Source organism: Pezoporus wallicus, unplaced genomic scaffold, assembly GCF_028554395.1.
Source record: "Pezoporus wallicus isolate ANWC-B61680 ecotype Strahan unplaced genomic scaffold, APGP_CSIRO_Pwel_v1 contig_12974, whole genome shotgun sequence".
Lineage (NCBI taxonomy): Eukaryota > Metazoa > Chordata > Aves > Psittaciformes > Psittacidae > Pezoporus > Pezoporus wallicus.
Window position 1 is genome coordinate 136,546 of NW_026638124.1, and position 21,389 is coordinate 157,934.

Consider the following 21,389-nt stretch of genomic DNA (forward strand, 5'->3'; position numbering starts at 1 on the left):
CCCAACGGACACCAGCACCAGCCCAACCACCCGTGAAGTGGGGGGTTCTGCCTGCCCCACGCTGCACACAGAGCACAGGAGGCTGGTGCTGAGCGCGGTGCAGTGTTTATTTGCTGCGGATCCTCAGCACCAGTGTACAGGCCATGGCAAAAGGGAAAAAGAAAAATAAGGGTTAGAACAAAAACTCCTGCCCCCCCCCCCCCACCTCCCCCTGGCCTCCGCACAGACCGACCCGCCATACAAAATCATCTGAAAGGAGAAAACTATACAGGAGTATTTACACCTCTGATAAATAGACTAACACTGACCAGGTGCCTCCCTCCAGGCCGGGGCACAGGACACGACACGAGTGCAGGGCAGAGGGGGTGTCCAGCCCTCGAGCACATCCCACCGCAAGCTCCTCAGCAAGGGCTTGTGTGTGGGGATGCAGCAGCCACTGCTGCCCCTCGCCAGGACTACCAGGCAGCACCGTGCAGAGCTGCTGTACCATGGCCCACACCCTGGCTCCAGCACCCTGCGGCCAGGCCAGGACACCCGTGTGCCCCCTGTACCACCATTCACTGCAATGGGGACAATTCAAGGCTCCTGCGCCCACAGGGACTGTCCCTGGCACAGGACAGCTGGAGGGTCCAAGGCAGCAGCATGAGGAAGCTCAGGACAGACCCAGACCCGCTACAACGAGGGCCAGAGTTGAGCCTCCACAGGACTCCCAGTCCTGCAGCACCCCAAACCCACCAGCTGCTAAGTGCAGCCTTCATCCTTCCGATGGGACACCCCAAGTGAATTAGGACAAGGTGCTGGGGAGACCCAGAAGCATGTGAGGCTCCACTCAGGATCTGGAGGTGCTGTGGTGCGGTGCTGCCTGGTGCACACACACTGCACTTCCCATCCTGCATCCCAGCCTGGGGCAGGATGGGGCTCCCCACACACACGGGTGTCCGTGTATCAGCTCAAGCCTGGGAAGATGCTGGAGATCTGGAGATGAGGCAGTGATGGGGGGGCAGAGTCACCGAGGCACACATGCCTCCTCCCATGGTAAAGAAACTGGGAAGCTGAAGCTGGGTCCTGGGCTCCGAGGGCCAAGTTGCAGCGTGGCCCCAGCCCCACAGCATGGCAGGCAGCTGCTGGGGCTGCCAGCACACTCGGTCTCGCAGAAGGCTGCTAATGTCTCTTAGTGGAGGAGACCTTCTTCTTCCTGGCAGCCAGCATCTCGTAGAAAGGGTCCCGGCTGATCGCTGCCCTGCGGGGGGAACGAGGGCTTGGGTTAGTGCACAGCCAGGAGGAAACTACGGCAGGGCCTCAGGTAGGTCCCTTGTGCCCTGGGAGCGTTTGTTCCGACCATCCCTGCAGGGTGCCCTGGGAAGCATGGTCCCCTTCGGGCACAGCAGACAGGTCTCTGCTGTGCCCCTGCCCAGCGCCTGCCACCTGCTCCCCTGAGCACTCACTTGATGCACTTGATCCACTCCTCCTTCTCCTCAGGTGTGGGGGCAGAGATGCGGTACACGGTGTGGTTCCCCTCCACCACACGCCCGTCCGCCTCCGTCTTGCAGGCCTTGATCACCTGGTCCTTGTTGTCGGGGATGTAGAGCTCAAAGCAGTTCTGGGAGGGAGGAGATGGTTCAGATGCAGCCCCTCTTCCAGCAGGGACCTCAGGCTGGGAGGGATGAGGCAGAGCACCAGGGCTCCTGTCGCACATCCTCCCCCAGGGCAGCCGGGAGGGACAGACCCGCTCTGACCATCACCAATGGCCCTCCCACCAGCCCTGGACACCACAGGGGCTGGACTCAGTCGCTGTGATGGGTGGAGGCAGTGCTGGCTGCGGGGCACTTCCAGGCCTGCAACACCTCCAGCTTCCCCTGCCGCAACCGCAGCACCGGGGCCAGCCCCAGCTCCAGGACCCCTGCCCTGGCTCTCACCGGCTTCTTGGAGTCCTCCACCTCGCGGATGCTCAGGTTTTCCAGCGGGATGATGCCACGGGGCTCTTTATCCTGGAGGGACAAAGCAGATGCATTGGTTACAGGCTGGGCACCACCAAACCCCACAGGGATCCGGTGCCCTTTCCTGCCCTGCCTCAGCACCCCGCAAGCACCGCTCACTAACCGTTGTGTACTCGAAGTAGTAAAGGCAGTTGTCAGTCAGGATGAACCAGCGTCGCTTCCACGTCTTCACCCTGCCTCCTGGGAGCAGAGAGGGATGGGTTGGGTGCAGCCCCAGCTGGGCTGGCGGCACACGGAGGCTGCGGCAGCGCTGGAGCCCGCGCGGACACACAGAACAAGCACTGGCACCGAGCGCAAGCAGAGCCAGGCAGCGCGGCGGGCAGCAGGCAGCACACACCATGCCGGCATGGCACGAGCGCGAAGCAGACGGATGAGGATGGAGGTGGAAGGTAGTGGAGGCACCTGCTCCCACCCAGCATGGAGCGCTGATCCAGCATGGCCAGAGGATGCTGCAGCCACGCAGCTCTCGGGGGGACACACTGACCATGGTCCTGCTACATCCCAGTGCCAGGGCAGGCATCAGCCCAGGACCACACTTGAGGACTGCTTGGAGGGAGCTTCAAACTGCACCACAGACGGCTAAGCTGCTTCTTGGGCTTAGGGTCCTCCAGCCCCAGCTCCAGCTCCCCCTCTGCCACACACCTGCAGTGGTGGCAGACGTGCTGCCACTATGTGCCCAGCACCCAGGAGGTGCTGCCCAGGTCCAGCACCGTGTGCGCTGGGGCCCTGCTCATCCCCCCACCCGCAGACAGCCCCACACCTCCCGCCTGCCGCATCCCGACTGGCCAAACCCTCCGTCCCTGCCCCACAGCCAGGCCAGTGCCAGCACTTCCTTGAAGAAAAAGTCCCTCTGCCTCCGTCCAGCCAAACCCACCCCAAAACCTGGGGCTTGACCAAGGGCCACCTCCTCTGCTGGGGCTGTGGGTGGGAAGAGGCCAGAGGTTCAGGGCCCAGGGCTCTGCAGAACCATACAGGACCAAGGGCCATTGCAGCCCCAGGGCAGCACCGATGGCTGGCACCCTGGGGCTGCAGGCAGTGGAGCGGGGGGCACCGCCAGCACCCAGCACAGTGACTGCTGGGAGCCTTTGGTGCAGCACAGGGCACCAAACAGACAGCTCCTGCTGCTCTCATCCAGCTCCAGGCACTCAGCACCCCCTGACACCACACACAGGCTGGGGCCCTTCTTGAGGACATCCCAAATCTGTCCCCCTCCCTTCACTAAGATGTGAAGACCCGCTGTGGCCAGGCTGAGCTGCCTGTGGACACAGCAAAGCACAGATGGGCAGGTGACTCCGTCTGTCCCTGGCACAGGGCAGTGGAGGGGATTGGCAGGCCCTGGGGAGCGCTCGGCATCAGCGAGGCTGGTACCCATGTCCCTGCCCTGGCAGTGGCGGTGGCAGCGTGTCCCCACGGCAGGTGAGGGCCCTGGGCCGTGTGGGGGGTTAGCAGCAGCAGCAGCAGCAGCAGCAATGAGACTCATCACCAGCAATTAAAAACATAAAGGAAACGAAGACCCAGCGGCGTGAGCAGAGCAGGGAAGAGGGGTACGTACCTCCTGGATTTGGGGGCAAGGAAAGGAAGAGCCAAAATCATGGAAACATACAAATGAGGGAGAAAAGAAAATTAAAAAAAAAAAAAAAAAAAAGGAAAAAACTAAAACCAAAAAGAGGAACCCCCGCACCCCCCCTCGCCCTGCGCGGGTCAGTGGGGCATGGCTGCAGCAGGGAAGCTGTGAGAGGCCGCGCTGGCGGCACTGCCATGGGTCAACCTGCCCTGGCTCGCTGTGACTGTGGCAGATGGATCCTCAGCTGAGGAGAGGCAGGGCCTGGCTCACCCCCCAGCCACCCCATGGGGTCCCTCCCTGCCCCATGGCAGCTCTGCCATCTCTGCATCCCCCTGACACCAACAGTCCCCACAGCAGGTGCTGCCCTGCATGAGGCCCTGCCACCCTTTGGGCTTGCTCAGGACAGGAGGGCCATATCTGGGCTCTCCCTGCGTTCCCCCAGCCAGAGCTGGGAGCAGATGGCCCTTGTTCAGCCCCACAGCTGGGCTCTGCTCTGGTCCGGGCATGGAGCAGGGTGAGGTCCCTCTCCCACACCAAGAGGTGGCAATAAGGCTGAAACAGCCCTGGTTGAGTGGCAGAGCCTTGATCCCAACAAGAGCCCCTGTGGAAAGGTCCCACCAGACCCCAGTCTTGCAGCACCCGTTCCCCCTCACTTAACCCAGGCAAGGATCCCCCAGAGCTGCCGAGAGGAGAAGCCACAGGAGCCAGGGCGCAGGAGGGTGGTGCAGCGGGGATGCCATGCACGCTGCCTGCATGTGGAGCCATATGCAGGAGGGAGAATGCTGTGGGGGCGAGGCAGGGACTTGTCTGTGGCATGGAGGGGAACGCGCGCAGCCTGGGGCAGCTCGCCACTCACTCCCAGGGCCTGCTCTGGCAGGATGCTGCTGTGATTGCTGAAGAGAAGGGCCTCGTGGTCTCTGTGCTCCAACACCAGACCCTGGTATCAGCTCTGCACCCTGGGGCTTGCCCAGCCTCGAGACAGCATCCCCCGGATGCCCACCCAGCCACACCGCTGTAAGTGAGCTCCTGCCACCCAGCCCAGGGAACATGAAGGGCTGATGGATGTACGGATGGACATGCGGACGCTGTCCCCACAGGGGCTGTGCCCTTGTTGCAGTCTCTTGCTCCTCAATAGGGCCACACTCTGAGGAGCCAGGCCAGCAGACGGTGTGCAGGCAGCCCAGAGGCATCACACCCACAGCCCTGCTCTGTCCCTGGGGACAGCCTGCCCTCCCCGGGCCATGTCTACCAGCACTCACCAAGCTTCAGCAGCCAGCCCTCCCGGTCGGGGTTGAAGAAGGTGTGGGTGAGGTCATTGCCATCATCCTCAGGGATTTTGAAGGGTTCGTTCTTGATGCTCTCATACAGATTCTGGTACAACACGATGCAGTGTCAGCTCTGCTCTGCCCAGGAGCCCCGTGACAGGCCAGCTGTACAGCCCATCCCCGGTCCCTCCGCATCCCATCCCTCACCTGGAGCAGCTCCTCTGGTAGGTCTCCCCCATCGTTGATGCCACGGTTCATGGCAATGAAGCGCTCAGCCGTGGGTTTGTCCTTGACGTTGGGGTTGTGCAGGCTGGTGTTCAGCATGATGATAGCGAAGGAGAGCACGTAGCAGGTATCTACAGGGGCAGAGGGGAGTCAGCCGCAAGGCAGGGCCCAGGGCAGAGGGGCCAGCGAGACACTCACCTGTGGACTGGAAGACGCCGGGGTTGCACTGGCAGTACCGCTGCGCGAAGGCCTCCATCATCCGGTCGATCTTCTGCGCCTCCCCCGGCAGCCGGAAGCTCCACAGGAACTGCCTGGGAAGAGCGAGGGGTCGCGCTGCTCTGGGGGCTCCACACACCCTCTGCCCCCCCCGCAGCCCCCATGGGCCACGCTCAGCCCCCTCTGCTCACCGCAGGGCCTGCACGAGGTTGAGGTCAGTGAACTCGTGCAGCTCCACGAAGGCGTGCAGGACTTGGATGTTGAACTCGTCCCTGCGGGAGCAAAGCCAGAGCTCGAGGGCTGCGCTCGGCTCGAATGCAGCGCTCAGACCCCCGTGTACCCCACTCGCTCGAACTGCTGCAGTGTCCCAAGAGACCCGAGCTGCCCTGGGCCAGCGTACCTCTCGCCCAGGTAGTCACCGATGGCGGTCTTGTTGAGGCCCTCGCCCTTGTAGAGGAACTGAGCGATGTCCTCACACGTGTTCTTCAGCAGGTCGTTTTCGATCAGGAACTGGATGCCCTGGAGGGGTGCAAGAGGCTCTTCTCTGGGCCTTGCTGCTGACCCCTCCAGCCCCTGGCCCAGCAGGACCACGAGGTGGCAGAGCCCAGCACAGCCCCGCTCCTCATGGTACCTTCTTGGGATCCATGTTGAACTTCTTCCTGCCCATGGCCACCTGCTTGTTCCTCTGCATGTTTTTCCTGCAGGGCACAAAGCAGCTTTGAGTACCCAGCAGGGATCTACCTGGCTGCCTCCTGCACACCTTTGGGCAGAGCACTGCAGGAAAAGGGTCACCCTGAACCAAGCAGGAGCCCAGCAACTCTGCCCCGGCCAGGCCCCTGCACTGATCCTGCAGGGGGCAAAGCTGTTAAATGGCTCCAGGTCCCTGCCCTGCTCCATGGGGTTGCTTGTGGCCTTCTGGGCCGCAGAGCAAAGAGGAGCTGCCGTGCCCCACCTGCAGGGTCACCCTGTGCAGATGGGTGCTGGGTATGGCATCCCAACACGTCACCTCTGCATGGGGGGACTAGGGGAAACTGGGTGAGGTGGGGCTCTGGAGAGAGCAACCTTCAGGCTCCAGTGGGGCTGGTGGGAGGGTGACGGCCTTCACGCCCCAGTGTGTGATTGGACACAACACTGGGAGTTACCTCCTGCCGGCTGCAGGACCCCCTAATCCAGGGCTGGCACTGCCTGGCCAGCCAAAACAACAAAGTTGCTGTGGCGAGACAGAGGGGCTCAGGCTTGGGAAAACAGACTTTGGGAGCAGCAGTTCAGGCTGGGATCCTGCTGCCGCTCCGAGGAATTCAGAGCGCCTGGGAAAGGCACCAGCACCCACGGGATGGGGCTGCACCACCCAGCGGCCCACGGCACAAGTGACATCCAGGGTGGCCTTGCCATGGCAGAGGGGCTCAGCGCAGCCCTGGGCTGTGACAGTGAAGCACTCACCTCTCCTCTGTGGACCCCAAGTTCTCGATCTCATTCGTCACTTCTGCTATCTCATCTTTCAGCCGCTGAGGGAAAAAGTGCACTGAGACAGGAGGTGCCTCCTTCCCTCCCAGACCCTCCGGCCTTGACAGTAACCTGGGCCCAGTCCCCCAGGAATAGACCGTCCCTTCCCTCCTTCCCAGGCAGAGGGGCTGAGCCACCTCGGGGGGCACTTGCAGCGGGGGCTGGCTGCACCCCACTGCTAATCCCCCTCGATACCACCATGCTCGAAGTGCACAGGAAGGAAGAGATTGAGAGGTTAACAGAATTATTCCCTAATCCCTTTAGATCATGCCCAGCATATGGCAGTAATTAGCCTCTGCTGCCTTAATCAGGGACATGACTGACGAGTGTCCCAGATGAGCATTGACCTCGCAGCCGCTTGCCAGGGCAGTGGCCTGGCCCAGGGACATAGTCCCTGCCTGTGCCAGAAGAGGGCTGGCACGGAGGTGCCAGTGCTGTGGGGAACGGCACAAGCACAGGGCCCAGCGCTCTGCAGGCACCATGGGCTCACCGGCTGCCAGCCTGGCCTTGGTCCCCACCGGGACCCGCTCCCATCCCCAGGGCCCCACAGGAGCAGTGCTGTCAAGCAGCGGGGAGATCACAGGCTCCCTGCATTCACTCATGGGACCAGCTCATCTCTCCCTGCAGTCCCAGAGCTCCCATCTCCTGCCCTAGAAGGTCCACAAGAGCCCCTGTGGGCTGTGAGGAGCCAGGGCTGGCAAGGAAAGGGGATGGGAGCACAAACTGAACCCACAGCCTTGCCTGCTCCTGCATGGGCTGTGCAGATATGGAGCACAGCACCCCAGTCCCACAGCTGTTATGGACAGCCCTGGCCAGAGCAGCTTCTCCTCCCCACTTCCACTTTCCCAGCAGCAGGGTGAGGGACCCTGGATGGGGCTGCAGGGACCCTGACCAGCGACATGGGCAGGCAGATTGTAGCCTGCCTCCCAGGGGACGACCCCGGGAAGATGCTGCTGCACCGGGAGCGGGGGATTTCCCTCAGCATCACACCTGTATGTCAGCCAGCAGCTCCTGCTTGCGGCGGCGGATGTTCTCCAGCTCCTGGCACTCCTCCGGGGTCAGGTCACTGGGCACTGTGCGGAGACACAGTCAGGTCAGCACGCGTGGCCCTGGGAATCATCCCACCAGGCTCCCGGGGCCCATCAGGAGCCGTGATGCGGAGCTGCCAGGTGCCCACAGGAGCCGGACTGGGAAGCAGCGTCCCCGGCCCCGCACACAGCGAGTGCTACAGATGGCACGTGAGGAATGCGAGGGCCAGGGACGGCCCCACAGGCAGCAGCTGCAGGGGGGAGCTGGGCACCGCCGGTTCCTGCTGATTCAGCCCGCGAGCAGCAGGGACCATTGCGGCCCCTGGACCTGCTCCAGCGCTGCTCCTCCCCTGGGGCTCGGCCCCACAAAGTCCCATTTAACTCCCACCACTCCAGCCGGGCCCGTGGCAGTGCCTGTCCTGGGCCCTGCTGTGGCCCACAGCACGGGCTCCACACAGACCTGGAGCCCTGGGGGCTGCTCTGCCACACCGGGCCGGCTCCTGGCAACCCTACAGCCCCCTGTGCTGGATCTGTCCTTCCGAGCCAGCACCCAGAGCTGGTGCACCCTCCAGACAGACTCACCTACACACCATGACATCCACATGTCCATGTCACCCTGCAGGAGCCTGGCACCCCTCCCCAGCACCATCCCCATGGCTCAACCCTGGGGCTGCCACATGCCCCCCTTGCCCCAGGACGTTCCCAGTGCTCCTTGGTGCATGACCTCCTGCTCCACAATGACATGGCATGCATTCCCGTTCCCTCCTGTTCCCAAGGTCACTCACTCCCCAGCAGTGCTCCCAGCCCTCACCTGCTGCCCATGCCTCCCACCTCTGCAGCGGGTTCCAGCAGCTCCAGCCACCACCGCAGCCAGCCCCACTCACCCAGCACGGCCGCCTGCCCCGTACCAGGTGCGGCACCCTCCTCAACCGCGCATCGCTTCTCCCCGAGCGGCCCCGGGGCGATGGCGACCACGCAAACAGAATCCCCGAGCTCAGCACTTCCCTGGCTCTGCTGGAGCTTTCTGACGAGCTTCCTCCTTCGCAAAACTCCCCCCTGCCAAGGCTGGAGGCAGCCCCGGCTTGCGACACCGGCCCTCCAGACACCACGGCAACACTTCCCAAAGTTTTCAGTCTCTGATGCCAGCAACTATGAACCAGACAACCCAACTCGAGGCACCAGGCTAAAAGTTATTTCAACTCAAAGCACCGGAGGCCTCGTGTTATCAACAGATCCAAGCACCTTCTGCACACCCCAGCGCTGTTCCTGCGGGCGCTTGCCCGCTCTGCCCAGCGCCCAGGGCTCCTGGCAGGCCCAGGCTTGCTGCAGGAGGAGGCCCGAGCCGCAGTGCGCCTGTTGCCAGACACAAAAGCCTCTAAATCCCAGGGCTGCAGCGGGTGCTGCAGAACCATCCTGCCCCACCGCGGCAGAGGGGAAAACCGGTGCCAGGGCTGGAGCTGCCCCAAGACTGGAGCCAGCAAACGGAGCAGTGGCAGGAGCCTGCACAGGGATCAGGAGCAACAGCGCAGCCTCCTGCTGCCCACCTGCAAGCAGGCAGGGTCCAGCCGGCCGCGGGGCAGGCGCAGCGCAGGGTGAGATGCGGCAGGTCTGTACCAGAGCCTCTGCAGGTGCTGTGGAGGAGGAGGGTGAGCACTCGTGACACAGCCCAGCCATGTCAGCAGCAGCCAGAGGAAGAGAAACCCCAGACACAAGAGCTTTTCTGGGGAAGGAATAGGGTGTTAACCCTTCCGCACGCTCTGCTCCGCACCCGCCTGCGGCACCGAGTGCAGCCCCACTACTGCTGGTGGTGGGTGAGCCTCACTGCAGGCAGAGCAGGGCTGCAGGGACCGGGAGGCTGGAGCCAGCGCTTGCTGCCCTGGCTGCAGGATGCAGGATCCCAGTGCAGGCACCGAGGCCCCAGTGTAGGGCCCGGGGGGTCCGCAGCTTCTGCTGCTGACAGCAAGCCCAAGGACCCCACACACCAGGGGGAGCAGGAGGGGGACTGACAGGATCCATCCGCCTGTCCCAGGCTCCAACTGGGAGCAGCAGCCTCTGCAGATCCCCCCAGTTCCACCATGCCCAAAGCAAAGCACCCCTGTGACACCCAGACACCATGCACGCTCCCCCTGGTGCTCTTTCCTACCCCACTGCCCTCAGACAGGCAGAGCCCGGCCTCTCCAGCCTCCCTCCACCCCAGCTCACCGCTGCCCTGCGTGCTCAGCACCATCCTGGCAGGACACCTCCCCGGCTGTGCCGGTGCTGCCGTGGCTCAGTGGAGGTGCTGCTGCTTTGGGGCGCAGGCACCTGCCTGCCCCAGTTCTTCCCCGCTGAGTCAGGGCCGTGCTGTACCAATGAGCACCGGGGCCACCTGGCGTCATCCGGCCGCACCAGAAGCCAGCACCAGCACCACCCTGTTCCTGCCGCCATCAGGCCAAGGCTGCCAACGCCTTAACTCCTCTGCTCCCGGCCAGGGGGAACAGGACAGCCAGGGCCCTGTCCTGTCCTCAGCCCTGGGGCTGGGGACCAGGACGTGTTGGGGTCCCAGCCATGCACTGGGCCTGGCCCAGCCGGGCCTTGGGACGCTTGACCCAGCACATCTTGAGCTCACTGCGGCAGTGCTGGGGGCTGTTCCCTCCACCAGCTGGGTCCCCCCCCGCCCCAGCAGGCCCCAAGCCCTCCCCTTCCGGCTCCTCCAAAACCCCCACTCCGGGTTCAGGTCCCATCCAGGCTGTAAAGACTGAGCCCCAGTCAGGACCAAGGGTGCTGCGGGGACCACCGGTGCCTACAGCCCTCTGCAGACTATGGCAACAGGAGCAGGAACAGGAGAAAGGCCAGGAGTGATGTTTGTCCCCTGGGAGGTTGCTCCCCACTGTCTTTCCCCCTTGCTCCAAGGGGCCTGTACAGACCCCACTGCTCTGTACAGGACCACTGTGCAGCAAAGTCCGGTGCTTGCAATAGGAGCAAACCCCTGGCACATCCCATCCCGCTGTCAGCTGCCTGGAGAGGCGGCGTGAGCCTTGGCCACCTTGACTCAGCTAAATTCAGCTCAGCAGCGTGAGATGGAGAAACAGCACCCAAGCAGCGGCTGCAGAGTGAGAAGAGGAAGGGCTTCGGGAGCCTCACTTGGCCCTTTGGCTTCCAGCTGCACGGCAGCAGCAGCTGCCCTGCCGCTGGCTCACACCGTGCCTGCACCGGCCATGCTGGCAGGGCACTGGGTTTAGGCTGCCTGCAGCTGGGAGACCCACGGGGCCCCCCGAAACTTCCTGCCTGTCTCAGCACACCACATCCTGTTTTCACTGCGCCATGTGCGCATCCTGGGTTGTGTCAGCCCCACCCTTCCCCACCGACAGCAGAGGTGCTTCAGGAGGAGGATATGGGGCAGGCGGCTCCAGGGAAGACCCTCCCTGGTGCCCAGAGCCACCCACAGCCCTCGTCCTGCTCTCATACAGCCCTGCCTGTCACCAGAGCCTGACCAGGAACTCACATCCACCACCGCAGCCTCCTTGCTCCTGCACTCCCCATGCACAGACCCCAGCCAGCAGTGCAGCCGGGTGAGCACTGGCTCCGCCATGTCTACACGCACTGAGCACCGTGCAGATGCCGGGAGCGCAGCCCCCACATGTCGCTTGCCCCCTGCAGCGCTCACCGTGCCGGGCCTCAGAAGGAGCAGAGCCTGCTGCTGCTTGGCCTCAGCTACTGCCGGCCTCCAGGGCTAGGCCAGCCCCAAGGCACAGCCAGCCCCGGGGCCACGCTTGGGCAGGAGCCCAAGCAGATCCCGCAGCAGCAGCAGATCCTGCAGGCAGCCAGCCCTCAGCAGCACCCCCAGTGCAGCAGGCACTGAGTTTTCCTGCATGGATTCGGGTTTGGAGAGTGCCACCCCAGCTGCCTTTGCAGCCACACACAATTGCCACAGGGGCAGGAGGGTGAGGGGCTGGAGCAGGACGTGCCACTGCCACAGCGGGTGATGTGCATCCTCACAGCCACCACCGGCTCTGGAGCACTCCCGGTCCCAGCAGGCACCGGTGCGGGGTGATGCCACACGAGGTAGACGGGCCTCAGCACTTAGAGGCCCAAGCCTGGGCAGGCTGGTGGTGCACAGGGGAAGAAGGTGGTGAAACAGCCAGGACTCTGCCGTCGTCACCGAGAGCCATATGGAGCTGGAGCCGCAGACACTGCCATGTCTGCTGGGAGGCCGGGGACCCCATGGCAAGCAGAAGGGAGGGGGTGAAGTGCCTACCTGCCTTGGCAGCCACCGAGGGGCAGAGGAAGGCCTGGAAACTGGAGGCACAGAGCTCACTGACCGTCCCCATGCCGCAGAGGTGCCGGGGCAGGCAGGAGCAGGCAGAGGCCTGGCTGGTGCCGGTGCCTGCTGGGTGCAGGCAGGGCGGCTGCAGGACTCCCGCTGGCTGGAGCTGGGGAATGTGGCTGTGCCAGGGGAGCTCTGGCTCCGGAGCCCACGCGCCAGCCCCAGCCAATCCCCGCTACCCTGCCTGTGCAGCACCCGCTCTGCTCCCGGGCTCCGGCCGCCAGCGGCTCAAAGCCACTTAGAGGTCGAAGAGTTTGGGAAGTGCCGGCAGCCCCCGGCCTGCTCTGGCTGTGCCCTGGCAGCCCCTTGTCCCCGCGGGGGGCCGGCAGCGGGGTATTTTTAGAGTGGTTTTATCCCTCCGTATTAGAGCATTAAGCATCGGGAGCTGGCGGTCGCGTAGCAACCAGCACTGCATGAGGGAAGGTGCTCCGAGACAAGGCGGCTGTGGCGAGGCGTGGGGAGTGGGGGGGCCGGGGCCGGTGCACCCCGACGGGCGCAGCCTGCCCCGGTGTGGTGCCAGTCAGCGGCTCAGCTCCCAGCAGCACAGCAGGGCCCCACGGGGCTCCTGCGGCAGGACTGGGGGTGTCCTGCCCGGGACCCCGGCCCCAGGGTGAGCTGTGGAGCTGAGGGCACGGCACAGCCCTCCTGCCTGCAGCCCCGCTGCACCCCCGCCCCCCCCAGCCCACAGGCATCAAGCGAACCCAAACCGGCCCGACAGCTCTTCCCCTCAAAGCAGGAGCGATCTCCAATGCAGGGCACGGCCATGAGTAAGAAACCCCAGAGCCTGTCGGGGCAGGAGGCAGCGACCTGCGGCCAGCCCGGCTTCCAGGAGCCAGCAGGCACCGAGATGTGCTGAGCCAGGGGGAACCGGAGCCAGGCAGGAACCAGGCCGGGCAGGAGCGGTAAGGGCACCCCGGGAACAAGCTGCCCTCGCAGGCAGGAGGGTGCAGAGCCAGAGGGGACCCAGCTCCCAGGGCTGCAGGCAAGAGGAAAGGTGGAGGAGAAGGAAGAGTGTAGCCCAGCACTTGCCGCTGATGTGACCGACCCGGTTTTGGTACCACTTCCCCTTTCCCAGGGGATGAAGTGGTGGTTGCCACACCACCAGGAGGCAAAAGGCCAAGTGAGAGGAGCTGGGGCAGCTGAGCTAGGCACATGGTGTGGCAAGTGCTGCCCAGGGCCTGGGCCAGCATCTGGAGAAACCCTTTGTGGCACGGGCACCCATGGGTGCTCTGGCAGACTGAAGCAGGGCCAGGCAGCATCACCCATGCTGCACAACCTGGGCACCCAGCTGGATCCTCATACCCTGCCTGGGCAAGAGGGGCGCATGCACCCAGGGTCACGTTAACCACAGCTCCAGGCCCTGATCTGTTGTCTGCCAGCCTGAAGAGCTGCCCCCCTAGAGCAGAAACCTCTGACCTGGGTGCGCTGTGAAGGCCCACATGGGCTGAAACAGCCACTCAGGGACACACAGGCTGCTTCCCTGATGTGTGACTGCTGTGTGTCAATGCTGTGGTTTATCATCCTCTACTCCCAACAGCTCAGAAGTCCCTGATGGCCTGTGCCCAGCACTGCACTGCCGAAGCCCCGACAGCTCCAGCTCTTGGCTCTGTTCTCCAAGCCTAGTACCATCCCTGTGTCTTTGACCCGGCAGCCCCAGAGCTCTGGGGAAGCTGCTCCTCAAGCCAGGCTCAGCCCTGCACCCCACCTGGGATAGGGCTGGTGCGTCACCGGCAGCATCCACCCCCAGCCCCATTCCCCTCGCTGCAGAGGTGCACACCAGGGTCCTGGGCTGCCTCCAAAAGAGCTGAGCCCGAGGCCAAGGGGCTGCCAGGGCCTGTTAGTAAAACAGAGCTGGCAGCAAGGACAGGATCCCCCAGCCTGGCGGCGGGACTTGACAGCCCACCCTCCTCTGGGCAGCTCCTGCACCTCGCACAGCCCATCCTGCATCCCAGCACCAGCCATCCTACCCCAGACAGGCTGCCTGGACACAAGCCGCTTTGCAGGAGGCTACATCAGCCCCGCTTAGAGAAATCCCTTTATCCCTGAGGCCAGAGTGAGCAGTAATCCCTCGGGTGCAGCAGGATTACCAGCACTGCCCAATCCTCCTCACCCTGGGGTGAGGCAAGACAGATCCCAGCTCAGGGGACAGTGCCAGGCAGAATCGTGCTCCCATGGCTGCTCACTGGTGCTCCAGCTTGGCGGGACAGAGGCAGCAGCTGGTTCCCAACAGGACACCACCACCACGCTGTCCACACACTGCTCTTGCCAGCTTGTCTAGGGATGGTCTCATCACAATCTCTGCGAGGAGATGCTGGGAATGGGGTGGGAGCGGGGGGAGCTACATCTGTGCCACCAGCTGCTCACCCGGGATTTGCTCTCTGCTGAGGCTGGAAGAGGGGCCGCGTGTGGAGGAGCAGACACTGGCATCACCACAACCCCTCCAGCAAGAGCCTCCCCACTGGGCTCCCACCATGCCGAGGCTGCAATGTCCCTACAACTGGGACAGCAGTGGGGATCGGGAGGTGGCTGTTCCACCTAGCATTGCTGCCCTGCGGCACAGTGAGCAGGCAATTCCTGATGCTGATGGATGGCCCAGGACAACTTCCAGGCAATTCCAGGAAGCAACGAGAAGCTGCTCTCTGAATTGCTCCCTGCAGAGTTCTCCCACTAATGGGCTGCATCTGACAGCGCCTGTGCTGGGCTGCAACCAGTGGGCTGGGTGCTTGCACCTTATCTCACACAGTAACCTCCCTGCTGCCAAGCACAATCACTTCTAGGGTAGAACAACAGCCTCTGAACTGGCTGCGTTTCACAACTGTCACAGGCAGGAAACCAGCCCATGAACCCTCTGCATCGGCACCAGCAGCACCCAGGTGACTGCGGCTCATGGGGAGAACAGCCACCAGCACAACGGGCAGCACTGAGACCTGGGTTTGAGATCACAGCCAGCCTGACTCCAGCCTCCTCCTCAGCAAAGTCCTTGCGGAAGGAAAACCCACCTGCAATCCACAGGAACCCACCTCAGAGGGTGGAGGCACAGGCAGTGCCTTCCTGCTCCGTCCTGCTACCCGGCACTGGGAGGGAGTGCTCTCTGAACATGGAGGATGCAGGAAAGCAGGGAAGCAACATGCACTTGCATGATAGACAGGACCTTCAGCAACTGAGCCGCCTCAACCCTGCCAGGACCAGGCCCTGGGCACACCCTGAACACTGTGAGACATTCAACAGACCCCATGGACACAAGCTTCCGGAGACCTGCAGAGCCTGAACTCAGACAGGGCTCAGAGGCAGCATCTGAGCACACAGCAGAAGGCAGGCAGCGACTCCCTGAGCCCAGCAGCACCGACACGGAGGGCAGCGGGTCCCTGTGGCCCTGCAGCACGGACACCGCGGGCAGCTCACGAGCGGCGGCAGCACCGGCAGGGCCCGGGCGCAGATGAGGCCAGGCCCGGTCAGAACTGAGCAGCACCCAGGAGCCCACCCCGCGCTCCCCCCGGGAGCGGCTCCCGACGGGCCCGCGCCCCCCCCCCCCGAAGACCCCCCCGCGGACCCCGCTCCGCGGCCCGGCCCGCGCTTACCGTAACTGCCGTCCTCCTCCATCGCGCCGCGGATCCGGGCCCGCCCGCCTCAACGACGGCGCGGAAGCCGCCGCGGACGGTGTCACATGACGCAGGAGCAGGCGGTACCAGGCAGGCCCCTCCCGCAGCCCCGAGCCGACCGTTACCGAATCATCACCACGTGTTTACTATGGGTTCGCACGACCAAGCGGGCTTTGTGACGTGCCTGCTGCAGACCCGGGGAGTGCACCCCCCCCCCCCCCCCCCTCCCCGAGCCTTTGGGCAGCAGGGCAGTGCCTGTGCCCAGCTCCAGCCTGGCTGTCCGCTGCCACTGTGGAAACAGGCAAGGTGAGCATGAGGCAGAGGCTCACCCTCCAAGGCAGACCTCATGCCCCAAAAGACACTGTCAGGACTAACAGTGTCATGAGGGTGCAGGGTGCTTGGGAATACTGGGGCCTGTCCTGGGCAGGGAGGAGCTGGGGGTAAATTTTTACACCAGCTGCCAAAGTCATTCGCACCACAAGCATGACACTGTGCCTCCACCCTGGAGGGCTGGTGGCTTGACTGCCCTAATGGCCCTTTGGAGCACTGGTGTGCGGTCTCTGGCGCTTACAGGTCTATGCAGCTGCCTGGTGCTGCTCATCTTCCCCTTCCTCCCCTTCTTTTCCCTCCTTGCATCAAGGTGGGCTCCCAGTCTGGGTGGGCTCGGGGGGATGACATGAGACAGCTCTCCGGGGCCTGTGAGCCCGGCGCCTCCCCGTCACAGCTGCGACCTCCTGCCTCTGGCCCCTCCTGGGACTCCGAGGCCTCCGCTCCGAGAGAAGTCTCTTCTTCTTCTTGGGCGGGATGGAGACCTCCTTCCTGACCGCTGGAGCGCCGAGGCTGCTGCCTGCCTCGAGCCGCCTCTTCTTTGGGAGCGAGCCGGTGGTGACCAGGCTGGGCTCCTCCCTGCTGCAGAGAGAAAGGTGGTGTGAGGGGTGGTCATGGACCGGCACTGTCCAGGGGGGAGGCTGGGTGCCGAGGGGCTGGGGCAGTCCAGAGCAGGGGAGCCAGATGCCGAAATCACCCCCGAGCCAGCGCCGAGGCCAGAGTCACCTCGAGGAGCCCCCCGAGGCCGCAGCTGGCCTGGCTGCGGTGGGCGCTGCTCACCTGCACGTGCCCAGAGGCAGCAGAGCCGAGCCGGGGCAGCTGCTGGTCGGTGGGAAGCGGCTGCCAGCGAGTCGCGCGCGACGCCGCGCGTGGTGGGCACTCCTGCCCAGCTTCCTGCCCTGCAGGGACCGGCACAAATAAAGACTTGGTGAGCTGAAGAAAAGAGGTTTCCGTCAGCCAAGAGGGGAAAATCAAAAGGGGAGCCCAGGCAAAGGGGACACCAGAGGGGGAGGGAAGCGGGGTGGTGGAAGAGGAATCAGAAGTGCTTTTAGGTAGGAGCACCAAGGAAAAAAGGAAGCAAGAAGTTTCAAGGCCAGAAGCCCCAGGGCCCGGGGCTGAGCCCTGGCTGCACCGCTGTGCCCAGAGGGCAGCTCTGAGCCCTCCTGCTCCCGCTCGCCCCACGGAGGGCTGGCGAGGCTGCCCTGTGTCCTCAGCAAGGCAGGAGCCACCTCTCCTGCACCACTCATGGGAACAGCAGCAGCTCGGCCCTGCCTCTGAGATCCCTTGAGCACTGCCCAAGAGCAGCCTCCAGGACTCACCAGGGATGGGAACAGGGGCCTGTGGCTCACAGTTTTCTTTGTCTCTTTGGAGACGGTGCCCTCAGAGCCAGTCAGCCTGGGGACAGCTCTGGCAATGGGCCTGTCCAAGCTCTTCTCTGGGCCGGAGAGTCTGGAAGGGAAGGGCACGGGTTAACCGTGAGTCTTTGACCAAATGGAATGCTCTCAATCAGAGCTGCACACGAGAAACAGGAGTCAGCAGCTCCAAGGAGGGAGATGCTCTTCATCGACAGCAAAACCATGGCAAGGGGCTGGACCTCTCCTGCACGTGGTGCCAGCCCTGCCCCGCAGTGGGGTTGGGGGCCGCAGGCGCTCCCACCTCAAATAGAAGAGCAGGTAGGCCTCCTGCTTCAGCGCCTCTTGGATATTACTGTGGCTCACCACACTGTCATTCATTTTGTACCACTGCCCGTTGCTGGCCTGCAGAAGGAGCAGAGAGAATGGGGTTGGGCTGTGTCCAGGGCCTCTCCTGGCCCGAAGACCAGCAGGAACAGCACCCACCAGCAGAGTTCCTCTGGCCAAAGCCCACAGCAGCCCAGGGCAGGCAAGAGGACTCTACAAGAGTGCTTCCAGCAGCGAAGCACAGCCTGACCCAGCAGCTCCCAGCCCAGAGTGCCCTGGGCTCACCTTCACGTAGCAGTAGTAGTGCCCCTCGTGGCAGCTGTACCCAGAGTGCACCAGCACTGCATAGAGCCCATACAGTACAGGATCCCCCTCGTTCTCCGACATGTATGGGCGGATGTTGAGGAACTCGGGGTACGGCACGGCCTGCAGAGGAAGAGAGCATGCCTCAGGAGCCTGCACAGCAGACGGGTTTCCTGCTAGAGCAGGAGCAGCTCAGCTGTCCTGCATGTCCATCTCCTGAGGGAGCAGGGGCTGCCCTCCCCAGGCAGAGGTCACCATGACGAAGGCGCCAGGACGAGCTCCTAGCGCGCGGCTGACCAAGAGCGGCAGGGCCACCTCCCACCCTGCTGCTCGGGCCAGGAGACAGCCCCAGCTCGGCACTGCCGAGCACTCACCTTTGTGATTTTCTCCCCGTCATACGTGAACCGCTTCAGTGAGAGCGTCAGAACGTTGGGGGCTCGGTGGATGCTGAAGCGTTTTGTTGCTGACACTCTGCTGTTGCATCTGCACAAGAGGAGCTGTGTCACTCAAGCTCTTCCACCACCCAGATGATTGCCAGCTCTGGCCAAGTGGAAAACCCCATGGAAAATGACCCTGCAGGCACCAGGCACCTGCCCACGGCCACATCTGCTGGCCCAGGTTCTCCTCACGAGAGGATGGAGCTGCAGAGCGGCAGCTTTCACCACAGGCTTCCGCGGCCTCACGCTTTAGCGGGGAACAGGTCGAGAAGCCCTCCCGTGATGTGGATTTCCGCCTGCTTCCCACCGGCGCAGCCACAGCCCCATTCCTGCCCACAACCCCACACTCACCCTGCGCACAGGTAGCAGTTTTTCCCTCCCAGCAGGTCTGGCTTAACCAACTGCTCCAGCGCCTCGCATAGGTCTTCGGCTTCCTGCAAGGATGTAGGAGAGGTCAGCGCACGGGGGGCCCGGCCAGGCGACAGCCCCGCTCCCTGCCGAGATGCCGGCCCCAGGAGAGCAGGAGCACCGGGTCCCCAGCCCGCTGCAGTACCCAGATCTCCAGAGCCAGGTCCAGGAAAGGGTCGTACGTGTCCGAGGCTCTCTTGCACGACAAACACTCCACTGCAAAGGAAAGAGCAATGAGCACACCCCGGCACACGGACCTGCACAACGCAGGAACTGCCTCCCCCTCTCCGAGTTTGAGCTCTGGGACGGGAGCACCCGGATGCGCAGCCTGAGCCTGGCACAGAGGAAGGCTGCCGATTCCACTGCGTGCTGGCACAGCGAGTGTTGCCAGGGGGCTCATTTCCTGGCGGCGATGAGCTGGGGATCCGCAGCCGACAGCTCTTGCCGTCGCCACAAGCGGGCTCCTGACCCACAGGTCCCATGGGACTGAGAAGCTGCAGCTCTGGATCATGTCCACGTGCTCAGTGATTTTCCCAGAGCATTTTAACTACAAGGCTCCCGGCAAAGCAACAGCCCCGAGTGACTGCAGGCCCAGGGCCTGGCACCGAGCACTCACCACGGGATCGCAGGTTGCCGCCAAAGATCTGGTGGACCAATGTCGTTGTCTGGGTCTCGCAATCCAACCTACAGACAGCAGCCCCGGGTCTCACACCGTTCCTGCACTACGGCCGCCCTGCAGCCACCACGGTGTCCTCAGCACAAACTCCTGGCTGGAGCTCAGAGCTGGGCACTGCAGGGGCAACGCAGCTTCCCGGGGCAAGGGCCCAGGAACACGAGTGCCGCCTGGGGAACAGACTGACCCCACAGAACCCTCCAGCAAGAGGACAGCGGAGAAGAGCAGCGACAGCCCATCAGAGAGAGGCCCCACGTACCTGGTGCAGCCACTCAGGCAGGACTTCTGTAGAGCGCTGATGGTATAACGCAGGAATTCATGCGCATCCTCCTGCTGACCGAAGCGCATGTGCCCAGCGATCTCTGCAGGAGAGGGGGGAATCAGCCCCAGCACGTGCTGCGAGAGACAGAGCCCTCCTCCCTCGGTGGCCCCAGGGGTCGAGCCCCCTCAAACCAGGCTCGTGTCGGCCACAGGGGAGCCCCACACACAGCCCATGAGGTCACCAGGTCCCCGCAGGCTCCATGAGTTCTCCTGGCCCCTTCTCAAAGGTTCTGCTCACACATTACTCCCTGCTCTCCAGCACGGCTATGGGAGGGAAGAGGAGCACAGTGGAGTCTTTCTTACCTTTGAGGTCTCGGACGAAGGCCATTGGCTCTATCACGCTCCCACTGTTGGCAAAAGCCTGAGCCACGTGGTTCTGCATGATACATATCATGCAGAAGCTGCCTTGGTCACCTGTGGCAGAGGAGAAGATGACAGGAGGTTGGGAACAAATGCAGTAGAGGTCAAAGCAATACAGGAGACGGGGCAGTACAGTACAGGTCGGAGCAATGCCCATCACATTCCATTTCAAAGCCACACATCAACAGCATCTGCTGCCTGTACGCATCCTTCTGCTCTCACGCAGGCAGGGGCTGTTTGGGATGTCCAGCTCAGTCCCCATGAAGCCAGCAGATCCTGCTGGAGCCATCTTAGCCCTGGCTACACCCACCACGGAAACAAGTGTCCCCAAACACAAGGATGCAAAGCTCAGGGATGCTGCTATGGCCGGGAAAAAGGAGCTGTACACAGGAACAGCATCTCCGTGGAGAAGTGGCCAGAGGGAGCAGAGAAGGCTCATCCTGACAGCCACATGGCCCTTGCCACAGCCACGCGTGCTGAGATACTGAGCCCAGCGCGGGGAGCAGGGACCTGCCAGCACAGCTGCCCACCGAGCCAGGCCCCACTACTCACGGGTGCAGCGGTGCTCCTTGGAGAGCAGGTAGTTAGCCAGCGGCGGGGTGTATGTGAGGCACTGCACGGTGGAGTTCAGGAAACATGTGTTCCCGAGGTTACGCAGTCCTGCACCGACTGGGTGCACCTGCTGCCACTCCATGGACAGGTGCTCCATGGGGAAGAGCACCTTCTGGGGCGCAGGGATCCCGTCCCCTGGGCCCACCGGGGCATCGCTGCTCTCTGTGGGATGAGGAATGGTGGGTGAGCTGTGCAGTGCGGGCCGCAGCTGTGCCCACTGAGCCCGGTACTTACCCTGCTTGACCGGCTGCTCCTCCTCGGCGGCGCACTGGGGTCCAGCAGCCTTGGCCGGTGAGTTCAGCCGCATGTACTTGCTGCACAGACTCTGCAGCTTATTGAGGAAGCTCCAGCTGGGGGGCTCACTCTTGGCCACCTGCAGCACCACCCTCTTGGCAACCTGAGTCAGCAGAGAGGCCACCTTCCCCCTCCCGCTCATCTCCCGCCGGGCCCACTTCACCACCTTCCGCAGGTTCTCCATGATCGCCATGGTGAACCCTAGCGCTCTCGGCTGCAGGGAGAGGTGGGGGCTGAGCGGGGGCACTGGGCACTTCTCTTCCCACCGCACA

The 21,389-nt window shown here is 63.6% G+C and overlaps 3 protein-coding genes across 6 annotated transcripts in view; 1 reads left to right on the forward strand and 2 right to left on the reverse strand.

Annotated features, from left to right (window-relative positions):
• ARL16 (ADP ribosylation factor like GTPase 16) overlaps positions 1–21,389 on the forward strand; it is a 251,534-nt gene that overhangs the window by 89,881 nt on the left and 140,264 nt on the right. The window lies entirely within an intron of this gene.
• CYTH1 (cytohesin 1) lies at positions 90–15,794 on the reverse strand. Of its 4 annotated transcripts, none has more exons than XM_057409630.1 (13): positions 15,683–15,794; positions 7,761–7,843; positions 6,708–6,772; positions 5,899–5,965; positions 5,668–5,786; positions 5,459–5,539; positions 5,250–5,362; positions 5,034–5,182; positions 4,821–4,932; positions 2,101–2,177; positions 1,917–1,988; positions 1,446–1,600; positions 90–1,240 (listed from the first exon to the last, which is right to left on the reverse strand). In XM_057409630.1, exons 1-13 carry the CDS (start codon positions 15,702–15,704, stop codon positions 1,162–1,164), a joined length of 1,194 nt encoding a protein of 397 aa, XP_057265613.1. In that variant the 5' UTR covers positions 15,705–15,794; the 3' UTR covers positions 90–1,161. The 4 variants fall into 4 exon arrangements, with proteins under 4 accessions (XP_057265613.1, XP_057265611.1, XP_057265614.1 ...); XM_057409628.1 differs by lacking the exon at positions 15,683–15,794 and adding an exon at positions 12,036–12,564; XM_057409631.1 differs by lacking the exon at positions 15,683–15,794 and adding an exon at positions 8,610–8,953 and having other exon boundaries at positions 2,101–2,179; positions 4,820–4,932.
• LOC130599267 (ubiquitin carboxyl-terminal hydrolase 36-like) lies at positions 16,083–21,310 on the reverse strand. The gene is given in 15 exon segments (XM_057409598.1): positions 16,083–16,122; positions 16,338–16,474; positions 16,477–16,612; positions 16,811–16,929; positions 17,350–17,479; positions 17,687–17,787; positions 17,995–18,135; positions 18,387–18,495; positions 18,801–18,883; positions 19,003–19,073; positions 19,474–19,541; positions 19,790–19,892; positions 20,155–20,265; positions 20,764–20,985; positions 21,058–21,310. Coding segments are annotated over 15 exon segments (1,824 nt in total).